Source organism: Dermacentor andersoni, chromosome 6, assembly GCF_023375885.2.
Source record: "Dermacentor andersoni chromosome 6, qqDerAnde1_hic_scaffold, whole genome shotgun sequence".
NCBI lineage: Eukaryota > Metazoa > Arthropoda > Arachnida > Ixodida > Ixodidae > Dermacentor > Dermacentor andersoni.
This window is the reverse complement of record NC_092819.1, coordinates 44,032,443-44,052,265: the sequence shown is the minus strand read 5'-3', so window position 1 is coordinate 44,052,265 and position 19,823 is coordinate 44,032,443. Positions and strand designations below refer to the sequence as shown.

The following is a 19,823-nucleotide window of genomic DNA, read 5'->3' as shown; positions in this document are numbered from 1 at the left end:
TGTCGAATCTCTGTAGATATTTTCCAAGGTATTCATGTAAGCGGTCTGTACTCCTTGATTACGTAATGCCTCTATGACTGCTGGTATATCTACTGAATCAAATGCCTTTTCGTAATCTATGAAAGCCATACAGAAAGGTTTATTGTACTCTGCGGATTTCTCGATAAGCTGATTAATGGCATGGATGTGATCAATTGTAGAGTATCCCTTCCTGAAGCCAGCCTATTCCCTTGGTTGACTAACGCCCAGTATTGCCTTTTTCCGTTCGAGATTATTTTGGTGAATATTTTATATAATACTGGGAGTAAGCTAATGGGCCTATTGTTTTTGAATTCTTTAACGTCTTTCTTTTTGTGTATTAGTATAATGTTTGCATTCTTCCAGTTTTCTGGGACTCTTGCAGTCGAGAGACACTTCGTATAGAGAGCTGCCAGTTTCCCAAGCATTGTCTCTTCCATCTTTGATTAAATCTATTGTTATTTCATCTTCTTCTGCCGATTTCCCCCGTTTCATGTCTTTGTCTTGCAAGGCCCTTCTGATCTCATCGCTAGTTATAGGGGGAGTCTTTGCAGCCTGTTCATTACTGCTTGGAATGGAGGTATCGTGGCTCCCCTGGGTACTGTACAGGTCTGCATATAATTCTTCCGCTGCTTTTACTGTATACCTTCGAGATTGCTGATGATATTACCCTCCTTATCTTTCAGTGCATACATCTTTGTTTGTCCTATGCCAAGTTTCCTTGTCACTGATTTCAGGCTGCGTCCATTTTTACGGCTTCTTCAGTCTTCCTCACGTTATAATTTCGAATATCACTTATTTTCGCCTCATTGATCAGTTTTGACAGTTCCGCAAATTCAATATTATCGATATTATATTATCAATATTATATATATATATAGCTTGTACCGTGTTCGAGGATGCAATTTGTAGTTGGAGTGCGTAAGGCCCCAATTACGGCAGACTAGCGCTTTCGTGCAGCACAGCTGGACGTATACGGAAAATTACGCGCGTTCGCTTCAAGGTAGATAGGCGTTCGACGTATACACTCAGCGTCAAAAGGTAACGGGACACAAGACTTCCGAGAAAATATTAATTCCCGCGAATCCCAAACACGTGACACTAAACTCGAATTGAGCTGAAGCGTGTGGTAGCTCGCATGGACTACGCAGTCATCCATTAAACTACAAACTTCACTGGATAGACGCACTCAAACGCGCTCTTTGGCTGCTGCTGAGAGCACAGCTGCGACGAGGTCTCCTGCCTTTCTTTGCTACGGTGCGTTGGCCCTGGCTTGTTGTTTTAAGTAACTCTTCTCTGCGAACGTGTTACTAGCGTCCACGTGTTCGTCCGTCTCATAGCCGTGACGCACTTCAACAATTTTCAGTGCTCAAATAGTACGCAGGGTCACTAACCCCTGCATGCAAACATTTCCGGTTCTCATAAACGCAACTACTTGCGCCCCTCGTTTTATCTACGCACAGTCGACTCATGCGAGCTGTGCCAGTCATACTGCGACCGCGTTGTTGTGTTCTGTGACGCACGCCATGAATTTTTTTTTTTTTTTCAGTCACAGCAAACCGTCTTGTATAGCTTATTAGAATGCAGTTTGATATTGACGAACATACACTAGAAAAGCAAATTGTAGCAACAATTGCAAGACACTTGGAAAGAAAATCATAGCGACAATGATACAGCGCTCAAAAATAAAATCATAGCGACAACCACGACACAATCTGAATGCAACGCAATGACACTCACGAGACGCTAGAAGCTCAATCATAGCGTCAATCATAAGACACTGCAAATGAAAATCGAAGCAACAATCTTTCTTCGCGTTATATGTACCCGCTCTTCTATATGTATTGACAGTGAATAAATAATCAACTTCAGCGTGAACAGTCACAGCGACAATCATAGCGATGATTCATTCATCACATACCATTTACCCCTCGCTTCGCTTATGCATAGATTCCAACTGCCAGTTAGTTAGTTAGTTAGTTAGTTAGTTAGTTAGTTAGTTAGTTAGTTAGTTAGTTAGTTAGTTAGTTAGTTAGTTAGTTAGTTAGTTAGTTAGTTAGTTAGTTAGTTAGTTAGTTAGCTTCGTCGTCAGTCGTACCCTTGGTTGGTCGGTGATCATTATTACAGTCTTAACACACTCGCCTAATCTTTGTCTCATTTTCCACACTCGCAATGTATGGTAGCAAACTGCATGGTGCAACGCTGGCTTACACGGATGCTTCTATTTATTTTTTTCTCGTAGAAGCTTTACTACTTGGTTATATTCTCACAAACAGCCTACCACGTTGTTGCTTTTTCTTTTCTTTTTCCGTGAGAAATCACGGGTAGATGAGCAGCCGCACCCCACCTCAACATTCTCCTTTAATTCTGGCTACAGTTGTAGATACAGTTGTACAGCTGTAGCTACAGCGTTGTGGCTACAGTTAGCGTCCTGTTAATACGCTTGTCTGAGTCGGGGGTTGGGGCCCACGCAGGCATGCTACAGTGCCTGTCCAAGGAAGAGATGGTCACGCACGTGGTCTACATGCTCGAGCTGTTGCAACGAGAAAGAGAGAGCCAGACCCGCAAGGTGAGCATACAATATAACGAGATGCGCTCGCTTTTAGTCATGAACGAATACAGACAGAGAGACAGACAGAGACAGACAGAGACAGACAGACAGACAGACAGACAGACAGACAGACAGACAGACAAACAGACAGACAGACAGACAGACAGACAGACAGACAGACAGACAGACAGACAGACAGACAGACAGACAGACAGACAGAGACAGACAGACACAGACAGACAGACATAGACAGACACAGACAGACAGACAGAGACAGACAGACAGACAGACAGACAGACAGACAGACAGACAGACAGACAGACAGACAGACAGACAGACAGACAGACAGACAGACAGACGGACGGGCGGGCGGACGGGCGGACGGACGGACGGACGGACGGACGGACGGACGGACGCCCCCCCCCCCCCCCCCCCATTCCATTCTATTCCACTCCATTCACGCCAAGCAAGCAGTTAAAGACTATCGGCTAAGAAGTTTCTGTCACAAGCGAAAAATAAAAGTAGGATACGATTAATTTGTTGCTTCATTCGGAAAATGATCAAAATGTTGGCTGCGCTTGTCGCCGGCCTATTCCCAGTAGCTGACAAACGATTAGTAGAATGTAATTGGCATGATGTATGAGTGAGCTTGACGTTACCTACACTGTACCTTACAGCTGCGAATTGTGACCGAATGCGCTAAAAAACAAGAACTCTCACAGTTTCCTTTGTCTTCGCTGAATTCATTCATTCATTCACCATTTATCGATTTTGTTTATTACCATAAAGGTAGTGAATACAAAAGCAAGCAAGCAAAACACGCTATGAGGACATCAGAACATGCAAGACAGGCGTGCGCTTAATATGATATAGCTCACACAATTAAAGGCCGCTTTAGTGAGAACTGGCTCATGCGTTGTTACACGTACACTTCATGGGCAAATGCAACAAGTTTTACAGCGTAAACTGTTATAGGCTGCTTGGGTTGGTGATGTTCTCCGCCGCCGCCGCTACCGTCGGTGTCGGGTGTCCGTCGCAGCTATCGCCAGACGGATCCACTATGAGGGACCGGCCAAAACATGGCTGGATTGGCTTGAGGAACAAAAGGTCACAGGCCAGCGCCACACATTCATGAAATACATGCATGACATAACTAATTAAATCAAGCAGGCTAGGTACACTGTTTGTCACCGCCCCCTTTCAAATGTGGTTGAAATAATAATAATAATAATAATAATAATAATAATAATAATAATAATAATAATAATAATAATAATCGCATCGTGCCACTTTTCACGTAATGTGAGATGCGCGCCGCGTAGTGTCGATACATGCGCACTTTCCATTGCATTTGCGTATTATTACACCAGGTGGCACACCAGTCGCACGCATGAATAGGCAGCGGTACAAGGTTGTTTGAGTTTCTCATCATGTATATGGCTCCTACCCACTTTGGGGGGGTTGGCCAACAAAATAACGTATTATCTGAACGAAGAAAAAGAAAATTAAGATGTGTGCAAAGGTCAGAATGAAAAACATGTATAGCATACCTGATTAGATCGGGCAGGCTAGGTGACTGTCACCGCCCAGTTTCAAGGGGGAGGCCAATAAATCATCACCATCGTCAGCATCATCACCATCCAAACGTGTCACTCGTCACGCGGTGTTACATGCGCGCAATGCAGCATCGATACATGTATACTACGCGTTGCGGTTGCGTTGTATTACACAAGGTGTTCCGACATGTGGCAGTGGCATGCAGCAGTTGCATGTAGCTGAAGTTGGTCAACTCAAGCAGGCTAGGTGACTAGTTCTCACCGCCCCTTATCTAAGGGAATGCCAATAAATCATCGTTATCATTATCATCATCATCGACATCGTTTATCTCGCCACGGGTCAAGAGAGAGAAAGAGCAAGGAGAGGAAAGGCAGGGAGGTCAACCAGACGAGCGTCCTGTTTGCTACCCTACACTGGGGGTGAGGGAAGGGGACACGATATGCGCGCCGCCTAGCCTCTATACCTGTGTTTACACGCACACTTCTACGGTGGAATTCACCGGTTTTCACCAACTCACGCTTGCACTCCCTCGGCCCTAACTTGCGACTCCGCCTGCCACCTGGATTCTCTCGTCGCGAAACAACTTCACTGTGTCGCGTATGGTTGGGCGTCGCATATACAAATGCCTATTCATTCTTAATAGGAATGGCCAACAGTGCGGCGTGCAATTTGTGCGGGTGCGTTGAGACTCCAGAGCACCTTCTGTGTCACCGCCCATCCTTCGACGCTCAACGACGTACTCTACAAGCTAAACAAAGCCCGTTAGATAATAGAGCGCTCTCGGAGGAAAAGATCATGGGGCCATGGCCTATGCAACCTTGCATGCGAAAGGCCCCAAGGCCCTTCTGCACTTCTTGGAGGCCACTGCACCGTACGAGGGCTTGTGACAGTGGACATTCATCTGCAACTGACTCTGACAATGACTGACTCTTCATCATTTTTATTCTCTCTACTTATCTATTCTTCCCCTTTCCCCTTGCCCAAGTGTAGGGTAACCAACGAGGTTAGTCCTTGGTTAACCTCCCTTCCTTTCCTTTTTCGTCTCTCTCTCTCTCTCTATCTCTCTCTCTCTCTCTCTCGGTGCACTGTACTGCGCAGGCTACGAACTGTTGCTGAAGAAGCGAATCGTGCAATCGTAGAACGCGCGTGGCTACATCCGCGTAACGTCAGGCTCAGCAGACCGCAGTGCAAAGAGCATCACACACCGCAGCTCGCCGTCGACGCCGGGTGTACAGTTAAGACCGTTCTCACGAAGACGACGCAAGGAGACTTCGCCGCAAAGACCCTGTAGTGAGTGCAGCTGAAAATGGGGCTCCCACGGAGCCGTTCCTTCAGCTTACGCTGCGACTGTGCTGCAGGCGACCTACAGGCCTGTGACTTTTTTTGGAACGCGTAAAACGCCTATAGTTCCAGGTGGTGTACGCCGCAAGGAAGCCCTTCCCGTGAAAAAGACTTATGTTTGAAAAATGAGTGGACGTGTCACGAAAAACTCGCAAAAACACGTTTTTGATATGGAAACTCATAAACGTAAGAAAACATGGGCTAACAAAATATCATCGTTAGCGACCGCCACAAATCACGCAAAACCGCACGTTGAACCAGCACCGCGCGTGGAGGCATGACTTCCGAGATCGGGTGATCACCGCGACGCGCTGAACATCTCAGAGGCGATGGTCGGAGATTTCCATCACATCCGTTAAGCACGAGATGTCTGCATCGCTTGCTTATGACATATTTGAAGTCTTTTCTTTAAAAAAAAATATAGGCAATTACCAGCCCTAACGTATTGCTAGGGCTCCTTCAATGTATCCTTTCATATATAACCAGTTTAGCCGAAACAATATTTTTTGCAGTTTTGCATATTATATATATATATATATATATATATATATATATACACGGACCGAACTATTTAAATACGCACTAGTATGTGCTGCAATGCATGCTTGCTCGAAGTGATTGTGCTTAACCGTTATTTTATTCCTGCTTTCACAAACTGTCATTAACTGCTGTGCTATTTGTATTTGCTGTTCCATACAATGCGCTTACTTTGAACTCTGTGTGTGCACGGCCCGAACTTTACTTACTTTTTCTACTACTATTGTTTTCTTTTTCTTGATTTTCGTTCGTCGGTTTGAGCTATTTCATATGTAATATTTGACTAAGTGAGAAGAATTAGCCAGCATCACCCATAGCGTCCAACGCTTTTATGCACATACTAAATAAAGTATATAAAGAAGGCTCACTCAGCTTGGCCTTTACTAATTACTGGCCTTTCTGACGCAGTAATTATACCGCTACATTCCTCATGAATATCGTATACAGGCGTAGAATATAGTCAGCTAGCGTATTACAGGGGTAATTGAATATCGTTTGGAGGACCATTCGTCCCCTAATGAATACGTAATAGGATGGTAATAACAGTGAACAGCAACTGTAATTTTCTCTATATTGTCTTCACTATCTGTCCACTCACTATTTGCTTGCCACATGCAGCTGGGAAAGCTTATCGACAAGTCTGTATTCTTCTTTGACTGGGAAAACTTCAGCCTCAAGCAGGTCTACTCTTGGCAAGGTAGGTTGACTGTGCTAACGTCGACATATATCTAACATCGTCTTACTCAATGCAAAAATATATATACGGTGCTTTTTTTGAGCTGCACAAAATTTAAAAAAACTGACTGTGGCAGTACCAAAATTCTAACCCTTGAGCTAGATTACTCAATTAGGCGATCATTACCGCTATGAGAAATCAAAATGCTTAGTTGAATAATTAACGCAACTACACTAATAACCTTTTTCGTTAATTAATTGATGGCACATATTTCAATCTACGAATCGTAGCTAGTGGGTTTCCAGGGCATATCGAAGTGAAACGAATATTGAGGATGGCACCGGTATCGAGATATATGCCTTCAAACTAGGGATAAAAATTCACTGCTATTCTAACGATATAAAAAAAAAAGCTTTATTTCATGCATTAAAGAACAAAATTAACTCGAACGCCAATGTATATCGTCGTACACTTCGAAAATGATTATATCGAATCTGGTTCAATGCCGAGAATTCGTTCCAAGTGGATACGCTTTGCGAACTTAGCGTCTACAATTCGTACACCGAAATACGTCCCTTAAAGTAATTATTTAAAAAGCTTTATAATATAGTATTGGTAATTATTTAATATAGCTTATTGGTTTCTCGTAAAAGTAATGGCTGCCTCATCACGTAACGTAGCTCGAGTTGTTAACATTGTGCAATCTGCCACAGGCAATTTTTTTTTTAAGTTTTGAGCGGCTAAAAAGAAACACCACTATATATATATATATATATATATATATATATATATATATATAGCACCAGCACTACTATATAGGAAAGCTGCGTGCGAGAACACAACAGTATTGTGGCCACTGACTGACCGTATGCATTACGTATCGTCCCTCGCAGTCGTGGACTACATTCGAGCACTGGTCAGTCTCTACGAGAACAACTATCCCGAGACACTCAAGCTTGGCCTCCTCGTCAACAGTAAGTTGTCTTTAATTACGGCGTCTCTAGATTAATAGCCAAATTGTCATCATTACATTTAGACAGCCTTACAATATCGTGGATAAGGAACTTCCTCACATCCCGCAAACAGTTTACGTTTACTGACAATCATTCTTCTTCCTTGGCCGATGTGTCATCTGGTGTACCTCAAGGTAGCGTGCTGGGTCCGCTATTGTTTCCCATCTACATAAATGACTTGCCATCGAACATAACATCACCAATCAGAGTATTTGCTGACGATTGCGTAGTTTATCGCCAAATTAAGACATCCGACGATCACATCGCTCTTCAAAAAGATCTAGATAAGATTACAAGCTGGTGCAAGCTATGGCAAATGTCACTAAATACAGAAAAATGCAAATTAATGACTGTCAGCCGAAAGAAAACCAACTCTCTTTACACTTACTCGCTTAACAACAGTGCTGTCACTGTCACCCCCTTGTACAAATATCTCGGTATTCATATTACAACAAACTTATCATGGAAGGCGCATATAAAACATGTTACAGCAAAAGCATCTAGCACACTTGGTTACCTAAAACGAAACCTACGTGAAGCCCCTTCAGCCACTCGTGAAATAGCGTACAGAATCTTTGTTCGTCCTCAGCTCGAATTCGCTTCCGCCATCTGGTCGCCACATCAGGAATATTTAATAAATTCTCTCGAATCTGTTCAAAACCGTGCCGCGCGTTTCATCGCGAAAGATTACAGTACGCATTCTAGCGTAACTGCTATAAATAAATCTCTCTCACTCCCATCTCTTGAATCTAGAAGGACGATAGCTTTGCTTTGCTTACTGCACAAAATCACTCACAGTCAACACATAACTACATTACCCCTTTCCCGCCCATTTCGCACATCTCGCCGCTTATATAACGCACACAGTTTCACACGTGTTTTCGGCCACACAAATGCATTTAACAAATCTGCATTACCTCTGGCAATAGCAGCTTGGAACGATCTTCCAAGCCACATTGTTGAAATTAATAATCTGGACACGTTTAGAGAAACATTAAAAAAATTTATTCCGTAGTCATGCGCACACGTTTCATTTGTACCATGTGACCTGACTGTCATTCTCTATCCTTGCAAGCAGTTTATAAATATACATGCATTTGTAGTTCTTTGCAGGAATTCGATGAGCCATGCGCGTTTCTGATTGTCCAGAGTGTTGTTGTTCTTCGTTTGCTTGATGTTGTTCGGCGTCTTTCGATTCAACTTCCTTTTTTTTTTTCAATTGTTTGATTTGTTGTTAGCTATGTTTTTTGCTCCTGTTTTCGACATGTTTTTTCTCTTACCCCCCTCACGCAATACTCAAGTTGGAGCCTGTGAGGTATGTGTATAAAAAATAAATTAATTCGCTGCCCGTGCTCCAACCGAACAGACACTACGACAGCTGTTAATTACGTGTCGTGGTTTCGAGGCAAGCGCGAGGCTTGAATCGATTTTTCTTTTCGTTGCATCGAGCAGAGCCCTTTGTTATTGTGCGGAACGCCCCAGCGGCCTGATCCAGCAAAACAAAAGCGCTGATCAAGCTCCACCGCACTCGGAAAGCAACGTGCGTAGTCTTACAAATGTGTGCGTGTTTATTATATCTACTTTTTTGCCACCAAACATGGGGTCGCCTAGCCAGATGCCCTTTATTACCTGTAATTAGAAGGAAGAGGTCCGGACACCGACCAAAATTGACGGCTTGTGGATACCCTGAGTACTTCATTGACTCAGCAGGGCGCCAGCTGGCTCCTGCAGTACCCACCCACCTTGGACCCCCCAAAAAACGGGCTTCGATTCCGTACGTCCCCGGCATAAGCGAGACCCTTGCACGCGTTCTGCGCTAGTATGACGTGCAGGCTGAGCGCGTTCCCTCCCGGAAACTTAGACACGAGCTCGAGGATGTCAAAGACCCTTTGGAAAAGGACAAGTTCCCAGGCGTGGTGTACGTCATTCCCTGTGCAGACTGTCGCTATACGTCTACGTCGAAGAAACCGGAAACTTCAAAACAGTAAGGCTTAAACAGCACATGAATGACGTCCAGAAACGACACATTGCGTCGGATGCCCTGGCCGAACACTGCGCAACCGTGTCACGTACGATTAACTGGGGAAAATCTCGCGTGCTTCGACAAGGAACAAAATCATTCTACGCGTCTCTATCTTGAGTCCCTAATCATCGAAACCACGGCGCACACTCTTAATCGCAACGAAGGCAATCTGCCGTCCATGCATTCTTCATGTTTCGAGCCGCACATAACAGGCGCACCATCTCTACCGCTTGTTTCATTGTGAACAAGGCTCCCGTGGGGAAACGGAAACGTAAATATATATTAAACCATTTTGGACGGCGTCCGGACCTCTTCCTTTTAAGTATGCATCATCACGACCAGACTGGCTTCTCCACTTCCTCCTTTACTACCTTTCATCCTGTTTCCTCGCCTTTGTCGTACCATCGAAATCACGGAGCCACGTTGAGCTAAACTCAAGCGAATAGCGTAGTGAAACACAATCACGCGTGAAGCTTATGAGGAGCGTTATGCTGTATGCAAAAGTAGGTGTCAGGCAGTGCCAGACAGTCGTTGCCCTCAGTATTTCGGTAGCAAGGCAATCGCTCGGCTGTCATTAGACAGTCATTATAGTAGACGTTAGGTATACACGTTAGGTAGACGTTAGGTAGACGTTAGGTAGACGTTAGGTAGGCGTTAGGCAGTCGTTGAATCGGCAGGAAGTCGCTACATGGCAGGTGGCAGTTCCTGCCACCAAGCATTAGTGCCTTCTAGGCAGGCAGGAAATAATAGGCAGACAGGCCATAATGTTCGCTTGAAAACATTGCAAAAGGGACACAGAGAGAGAATATGAAGGGAGAACTTAGGTGGTGCCGAGAGAACTAAGGAGCGGACCAAAATAACAGTAGTTTCCTAGGAAATCTACATGACATTGGTAAGAACAATTTACAAAAGAAATGACAAATACAGTGGCATGAGTGCTTTATTTAAGGGAATTGTTTTTTTTTCTTTTTTGACCCATTGATTACACGGGCGTATACCTGTGCTGTGATGACATCAGCTGATAGAGGTAATGTATAACAGAAACTGAATCTTCCACAGTCGTTACGTGAATATTGTGTTATTAAACTTGATAAACAATGCTGCTTTTCTGCGGCACATATATAATTGTTGCGGCTACTCTGCAGAGCAGAGTGCCTATTACATCATTCCTACAGAATCAAGCCTGCGAATGCTTAATGAACAGTAAACATATTTATTAATCAAATCATTTTTAGCATTCTTCAAGAAATGTTAGTTTTTTGTTTCTTTCCACGTTAGTGTTTTTCAAATTCCAAGTTTGAGAGGTCTGCGAGGAGATAGAACATCTGCGCGATGCTTTACGTTCGTGCTTTCAAGTTCTAGACTATCAAGGCCGACCTTGAAGCCAGCCTTGCAGGCTGATTGCAGCGTCATCCTGTTTTGAACCTCCAGAATGGCGCACGGTGCCTACATAATTATATCCTTATATTTATCCATGTTTATGTTCGCCTCTTGCAGCACCGAGTTTCTTCCCAGTGTTCTGGAAACTTATCCGGCCGTTCCTGAGCGAAAGAACAGCGGGAAAGATTAAAATCTTCTCACGCGGTGAGTAATGCCGGCCGAAGCTCTTGCAGACACTCGTGGACAAACGTTCACGGACCATAGCTCTGTACATCTATATCCATATGTCTATAATATGTATATGTATATTTTCGCACCCTAGACCCATTATGCTTTCCGGCATTTTTGCGACCTCCGTAATTGGCCAGTCGCCCTTGAAATTATCAGCTCACTGGGCGCGAGGCTGACCTAACTGGCAAATATTCAGCTGTTTAACCAGCGAGATGGGGCGCACTATCCGAGACCGCCAGCATGTGGTCGCTGTTAATGAGGCAAATAACATCCGCCCAAAAAGCATTTCCTCCGAGATGGACGGAAGAATACGGGAAGACAGCAAGTAGGCGCACGCCGTCTTAACATCTGACATGCAGCTGAATTAGGCCTTATTACAGATAGAGAAGTAAGAGACAAAATAAATAGCGTTAGGTATTATCACGTGACTGCACAATTAGAGTGAAAAAGTCGGATAAGGATGGGTAAGACATGAGGAAAGGGTGAAGCCGAAAATATCTTTCTTATATATATTCTTCGTGTCATTCTCGTCGTCTTTGTTAGTGAGATTGCGCATTTATGTAATTATTGTTATTGGTGTTAATTGGTGTGGTCGCAATAAATCCCTCCAGTTGACAGAGCTTTCGAATGTATTTCCCTCCGTCTTCGTTAAACCAGTAGCCTTACGTCACATACTTCCTTTATTTGATCACCATTTGGGTAAATGAAGTCCTTCCGGAAGGCCATGAACGGCACTGAGACGATGCATAGCATCATACCTACCAACTCTCCAGATTTTTTCGTAATGTTTACGAATTTGGGCTCGTTCTACAATTTTACGAATGCTGCGTCAAATTTTGCGAAAATTATTTGTGTTCGCGAAAAAGCTTCGCTCGTCGCTCTCCGAAGATATATTTTCGGAAACTTACAGATGGTGAATGGATACCAGGGGAACACTTCCTTAGAGCAGTTTGTTCAGACAAGTTCATATGGCAGGCACATTCGGCAAAGTCAAAATCTCTGCAAGAAGTCACTGTCATCTCAAAAACAATAAGCTGTTTGTCAGTGTCCGCTCGTCCTAAATTCTGCGGCTTGTGTGCCGCTTCCAAATATATAGAATCGTTAAGAAAATGCATGTGCATCCACGGAAGGTGCGCGCCCAAAGCAAAGAAACAAAAGAAATTTGTAATTGCCTTCCACCCCTCTCTCCACCACCACCCTCCCCACTCCCCTCGCTCCCCGGACGGTCGTGCGTGCGAGATTTTCACGAATCTTAAAGGTGACAGGTTGCCAGATATGACAGTGTCGACACGTGTCGTAAAACTACCTGATCCAATTGCTCGCGCGCGCTCTTGTTCGCAGATGGTTGGCTACCGATTCTGCTGGAGTACGTGGATCCCAGCCACTTGCCGGCCCAGTGGGGAGGCACCATCGTGCACCCCGAGGGAGGCGCTCGCTGCACGCACGCGGTACGTCACTATACAGGTTTGGCTTTAAACGAGAACTGACAAGACTTTCCTCACTTGTCCTTTCTTTGGCGTTGCACAAAGATTCGAGCCCTCTAAACGCTAGCAAAAGAAATACTGCAAAGCGTCCCGGTACCCTGAATAATTTACTGTACCTGCTCCGAACAACCAGATTCGGCTTTGGCATAAAGGCGGTTGGTGCGTCATGACGTCATAATGCATGGTTCACTCCGCTGACGCGACCACTGCGACTGCCACTCCCCTCCCCCCCCCTCCCCCCCCCCCCGTGCGCAGTATTCTTATTTCCTTTTCTTTTCCTTGTTTTTCTTTTTGAACACCGTCACGATACCAATATATTTTTTCGCTCTCTGTCATGACGTCACGGTAATATCGATGACGCCAGGTCCGGCCTTTCGAGACCTCCCCGACTTTAGTATCAAATTGAAGTACCTTACGTGTTTCGCAGTTTCTACCCTTGCTAATAAACGAAATTTTTACGTGCGTGGAACTTGCGGTAGAGGTTCTAGAACTTCGAAATTGTGTAAAACGAGCTGCCTTCGTAATTATATTCGCCGGAGGAAACCGACCTGCGGTGGCCAAAGTTCGCTTCTCATGGAAGACAAATATACAAAGCTGGAGACAACGCAAAAAAGCGCCACACCTTCTGCCGCAGTAGATGCAATACAGCCACAGATACGTACACTTTGTAAGGGCAGAGTTATTTCCTAATTCGCGCGTACCTTCACAATAACGAGAATCGAAACGAGGTGGAACTCATTTGCGGACGCGTCCGCAGTACACCGTTCAGTTCTCCATAACCACGTCCCGCATTGCAGTCCATGGATTCGAATCCCCGAGTGGCGAGAGAGAGAGAGAGAGAGCGAGAGAGAGAGAGATAGAGAGAGAGAGAACAAGGGTAGGAAAGGCAGGGAGGTCAACCAGAACAGCATCCGGTTTGCTACCCTACACTGGGGGTGGGGGAAAGGGCGAAACTCGTAAGTTAGTGTATGCGCTTTGAACGGACATGAGTGACAGGCTTCCTACAACAAGCTTTATAGCTTAGCTATATACATTGAGCTGTTCTGTCACGTTGACATCTATAGCGTTTGCAGAAACGTGTTTTTACTTTTATGTATACGAGTTGGTCGTGTTGTGACATGCGCCCTCCTACTATTCTTGACAGTGAATCACGTTTTTTTTTTCCTTTGTATTTCCGGCTATGGCAACCTGGGGCTGCAATTGCTTAGCAGGAGGTTGAGGCCGCACGTCACATTCCTGGTTGCGCCGGCCCCATTTAGATCAAAACAGAGTACGGAAACGCCTATGCAGTCAGCTTTCAATGCACGCTACAAGAAAACTATTCAAAATCAACTCTTTACCTTTAACCATGGTCTCTGTCATAGCTGAGCTTTGCAACGATAAACCTCGATAACCCTCAGACTTGTCATGCAGCGCACATTTGACGACACTTAGCAATCTTTCCTGTAGGTGCACGAAATAGTGTTCCGAAAGTGGTGAATAATTCCATCACATGATGGAATTATTCAAGGAAGATCCAAGGAAGATCCAAGGAAAATCCTAGTTATTCGCGACTTTTTTTCAATGATCGCGGAGTTCAGGGATATAACATATACACTTCTTCTTTCCTTCTTTCTCTTTTATTTTATTTCCTGATTGCTTGTCTGAACGGGTGCACTGAACATGTGCACTTTTGCGATATTTTGCATAGTGGTGGAATACGAGCGGAAAAGGACTTTCTCGCTACTGTCTCTGACCAGAGTTAGCTGGATAAAAGCCGCAAGCTTTGACGTTATCACCAGAACAACGAAGATCATTCTCGCCTTAGAGAGAGAGAGACAAACAAAGAAAGATTAGTGCTAATTGGAGGCTTAGCTTATTTGCAAGCTACTCCAGGTGTAATATATGATGAGGTATAAAAATAAGAAATGATAGAAAAGAAAATACACACGCGCACAGACCCACAAGCGAAACGCACTACCACGCCAATTGAAGCTAAGATACACAGTTCTACTCAGGACTGTATCCCGCAGAAATTCTAGAAACGCTTTAGTAGAGCGCAAGGCAGAGGCACGACACCTCCACTATCCAAAGACGTCCGACAGCTCAAGACATATGTCGTCACTCGTGCTTAAAGTGTTCGTTAAGACAGCTGCTGAGGTTGTAAAACGTCTCCAAATGCAAATCACATGGTCCAAGTCGTCGTCAGCACTACGAATAGGCCCATACTGATCGGCTGAACTTGAAACAAATTGCGATTCACGTGAATAACATTCAAATGAACGCAATGTATATGCATGTTATCACGCCTGTCGAAATCATGTGGCCTGTGAAAGGCACAGGTCGGGTTGGAACCATTATCGGCAGCAGCCACTGTATGCAGCATGCCGCAACGACTATCTTGTTGTACGCGTAGCGATCTAATGTTAACTCTCCAATGTCATAAGTAATAATTCTGAAACACCATTGATGGGAAACCCACTCCTGAAGATAAACACGACCCCTCAACATACAGCGTACCACCCAGGAGTTAAAGGAAATTTTCTAGAGAAAAAGTAAATCAGGAGGTTCTCATAAATGGTGGCCAGAGGTGCTCATAGGTAGTGAGCATATCCATAATAGAATGAATCGTTTGCCCTACAAGGAACACATTGTTCGTTTCGGGCTGTTTGGCAGCTAACATTAGTTATGACAATGAAATACACTGTCGTTTTCAGACGATGAATAATTAGGTACGACATTGTCATTAAAGCAATACATGAAAGAGTCCAAACATGCGCTTTCGTGCCACATTTGTTCCGAAAGTGATTATATGGAAAAGAGTTTCAAGAAGGCATGGTGCGAGCAAGAGAATAGGACGTGGCATCATGCCCAACATATCTGATGTCGTATCCAGAAACAAAGCAAAATTTAAAGCCGCTGAACACAGTCGCAGCCGTTCCGTAAGGAAGTGACCATGCGAGCTTCATCCGGCAAGGGGATGGCAACCATCACCATGGATCTAAACGTTGCTCCTGTTATAGCTAAATTTGTCACGAAGGCACCACCATGGCGAGATTTGCGGAAATTTCATTACAAAGCTTTGACAATCATTGCCCAAAACTAAACTGCAAGCCTATGAATATCAGTGCCAAGGGAAAAGGCAAGTTGAAGAAAGGTGGCATTTTTCGTGACATCACGGTAATGTCGCAATATATATGGAGGACCGCTCAGCACTTTCATCTACTCGGTACCCCATGCACTCACCACGGACTTTTTAGCATCGTACAATACCTTACAAGCTTTTTACAACACTCAAATTATGTAGTTCGTGAAACGATTGAAAGCTTTCGTTACATTGTACAGGGCTGCATAGAAAATTCTTAGGCTTTGATATTATTGTGACACCTGGAATTCAATATAGAAACATTCTCATTCCTAATAAATGTTAGCAAGCGAGAAGCAGCCTGCTGTAACTTCCACGGTGCTTCCGCGCTGGTGTTCACAGACTACTCTAACGAATGAGCAGCTTGGTAAATATTGGCACTCAATACTGGTGTTCTTAGATAGGCTCTTCGCCCCGTCATGCATTATGATAATGAGCGGATGCAAGTCGCGTCCTACTCTGATCATGAATCGGACGTCTATCATTGCTATAAACGATCATTTACCCTTAATTTTCCTCACATTTCTAGTGCTTTGTGTCCCGAAACTGTAGATGCGAAGCTTTAGACAATCCTGTCAAAGACGTAGTTCTTTAACCATATGCTCACGAAATAAAATGTGCATGTGGTTAAACACTGCCCTGTATCCTATAGGATAAATGGTGGGGCTTCAATCAAAACGATAGTTGTCACATTATAAATGCCGTCACGCGTACCCGTGAGTCTGCGGACTGCCATTTGAGAACCGCACAAACCACGCGATCGCCCAGGTTCGCGTTCCTGAATTGGAAAGCAATGCCTCACGAATACTCGGCGTCTCTCGTACTTTGCAGATTGGCCCCGGAGGAGAGCTTCCAGCCGCCGTAAGCCGAGGTGGTGGCGCGTTGGCCACCGATCCCGAGGCGGTCAGCTGCTTTGTGGAGCGAGGTCGGTGCCTCGAGGTACCCGTCCAGGTCGAGGCGGCGGGTGCCAATCTCCACTGGCGGTTGCAGGCGAAGGACGTGGCCTTCGCCCTGTGGAGGGTCAGCGGTCAAGACCGCGTCCAGCTGCTCGCGCCGAGGAGGATCGCCTGCGACCGGGACCCGGAGTGCGGGCAGATGCACTGCGAAGAGCCCGGAACATGTACGCGCACCCGTTTTTTTTTTAACTTTCTTTCTTGCTCTCCCCCACTCTGTACTTTCTGCCATTTTCGTTATGGCAAACTAGCTAGAGCACGTCTTATTAGAGTAATTGCAAGAGCGGGTTGCTTTCATGCAGGACAGGGGCCTGCACTCCCGTCAGGCGCCAGGTTGCGTCTAAGGCATACAGTCCCTACCTAGTCACACTGTGCTGTTTCTGATGGATGGGGAGATTTCGCACAATGATCAGAAAAGTTGGATGAAAAGAAAAGTGTGATCAAATACATAAGTCCACAAAACCCGCACAATAAATATTGTATGGTGTATCTCAAGCACTTGGGGTTTCACTTTAGAAATCCGTAACGTGGTGACGGACGCTCAGAGAAAGCAGATTGGGCTGGTTAAAGACAGGTGGAGACTCGTTAACGTTAACGCAACTCTTTAACGAAGCTTGCTTTCGGAGGTATGTTTAGTCTCTCTTCTCTCCTCATCACACAATATGTTAACAGCATTCACGTATTTTGCGAAATGTAAAATTAACTGAAAATTTCCGGTTTTATCCTCTATACCTTCGTGCTCAATGACACACAATAAAGTTGTTCAATATTTCTTCGAAGAAGAAAATTGAAATGTAGTAATAACTAAAGCGGTAACACAAAATGCATATACGCATAATAAAAAGAATAAGCACCGAGAAAATAAAACGGATAGAAATTTCGGTACTTTGCTCTCCTATCATATTGTGGTTGCTTCGAGTGCACCATTATTGAAGCATACCTCGCCCAGCAAAGTGTAGACAAGATCGATGTTGTGAACTACGAGTTCAAGATGAAAGTATTGCCTGCTTGTCAGTAAATTGCTTGTCGGGAAACACTTTCTTCCATGTTTCAGAACAGTGCGATTATAGTGGTGAGTTTGTGAACACTATGCTGAAATTTAGGATTTGAATGAATTGTAAACCGGGCCACAACCTTACAGCTGGTCTATAACTATAGCAGTGTCTGTAGTTTGTTCCTGCCCGCTGCGGTGGCTTTAGCAAAGCAATTATGACGTTGCGCTGCTAAGCACGAAGTCGCAGGTTCGATTGCCGGCAGCGGCAGCCGCACTTCGATGACAGCGAAATTCAAAAACGCTCGTGTACCATACACATTGGTCGACATTAATCCGGGCTCTCCCACTACAGCGCGCCTCATAATCACATCGTGCTTATCGCACTCAAAATCCCAGAATATTTAGTAGTTTCTTGCATTAAGTTGATCCTACTCTTTCCAATAATCTGTCTTCTTGTCCCGCTGTTGGGTACATCTGTCGCACATATAACGCATACGGGTTCTTGTCTTGTTTGTCTTGCAGACACATTCACGTTCGACAACAGCTTTAGCTGGTTCAACGGGAAGCAGCTTTCCTACGTCATACGGGTACATCACGAATCCATATCCAGCCCCGAGGAAATTGCTAGGTGCTGAACAGAGTGGCCTGCCTCAAAGTCAGGCCTTGTACAGAAGCTTCCGACCACGCTTGCTCGCGAGCGAACTTCTGGTCTCGTTGTTTTAACAGAGCGCGTTTTTATTGAAATTGCAATAAATATGAGAGGCTCAATTTTTTTTCATGGCCTGTTATTTCGAACCTTTTGTTACGTTATTACGACTGTCACAAAAGAAATGTTGGTATAGAGGCCACGACGATGTCCTTCACAGATCGTATCCCTTGCAAAGCTTGCTAAAACCTGCGGTCGCTACTATTACATCCAGGTGGCCTGTCACGCGGCACCTTGTCACAGTGACTTTCGAACTAACAATATCAAATTATCCTATCGCGGAATGAAAAGCCAGTTTAGAGGCGCCGAAGCTGTGGTCTACTTCACAGGACTTAGGGAGTGACGTCTTTTACACAACACACATGGTGGGCCAAGGCCATGGGAGGGGGGGGGGGGGAGTATAGACCTTTTTCGCGGAGAAGTTTACTCTGGAGGAACGAGATGGCGCTTTAGGCGGCGTGCTGCACGTTGCCTCCGTGAAACTGCATGGATAGGAAACCATTACTCGTGCCCTGCTTCTGTGCTTCGGAAATGCAACTGGGTGTACGCTAACGCGCTGTGTTCCATTTATGCCGCAAAATGTGGAACTGTAGAGGGAAGACGTGAGCTGTAGTTGGCTGCAGAGATAGCGACTGGTATATTAAGAAATGGAATAAATCTGCGTGCCCAAGTTCACGGACCGCGGCTACATCAAGAGTCGTTTTTAATGTAAATTACCAGTGCTTTTCGTCGGCGATGATCATATAATGGCATAAATTCATGTTAATTTTATCAGAAAACGTCTGTAACAAAATTATTCAGTCATGCATATATTGTGCTATATGAGTGGAGTCTCAAGCCACAGAAAACTTTAAAAGCTTCTTTTTTCGTTTGGTAGTTGTTTCTGGATTGATCTTGCAAAGGTTAAATGCCTGCGTCTGCGAGGTTGAACAAAAGCAAAAGAAGGAGTTTAATAAAAGCAGTTGATAACAGTTTTGCTATGTGCATGGGTTGTTTCTTAAAGTGGATTGACTGAATTAACCCGAAGAGGACGATAAAGAAAACAATTAGCAAACCAGCCGAGATGACATAATGTCAAAAGATGTCTATAAGCACTGACTCACGTAAGCATAACAGCATGGCCTTCGTGGCACCAACTGTGTCTTCCCTTCAGTACGAGGGCCCTATGGGCAATCACTACGCTGTATTTTTCTTTTTTCTGTATACTAAGTGAATTCTTGTCTGCTAACCAAGCG

General features: G+C 44.7%; 1 protein-coding gene across 1 annotated transcript in view; it reads left to right on the top strand.

The window, feature by feature from the left end:
- Positions 1–18,650, top strand: part of LOC126521987 (SEC14-like protein 4) — a 46,666-nt gene extending 28,016 nt beyond the window's left edge. The window contains exons 6-12 of the mRNA XM_050170753.2: positions 2,493–2,587; positions 6,623–6,701; positions 7,574–7,654; positions 11,214–11,300; positions 12,669–12,775; positions 16,767–17,055; positions 18,405–18,650. Coding sequence (XP_050026710.1) covers positions 2,493–2,587; positions 6,623–6,701; positions 7,574–7,654; positions 11,214–11,300; positions 12,669–12,775; positions 16,767–17,055; positions 18,405–18,517 — 851 coding nt within the window. The 3' untranslated portion in view covers positions 18,518–18,650. The remainder of the gene's footprint in view (positions 1–2,492; positions 2,588–6,622; positions 6,702–7,573; positions 7,655–11,213; positions 11,301–12,668; positions 12,776–16,766; positions 17,056–18,404) is intronic.
- Positions 18,651–19,823: the final 1,173 nt, after the last annotated feature.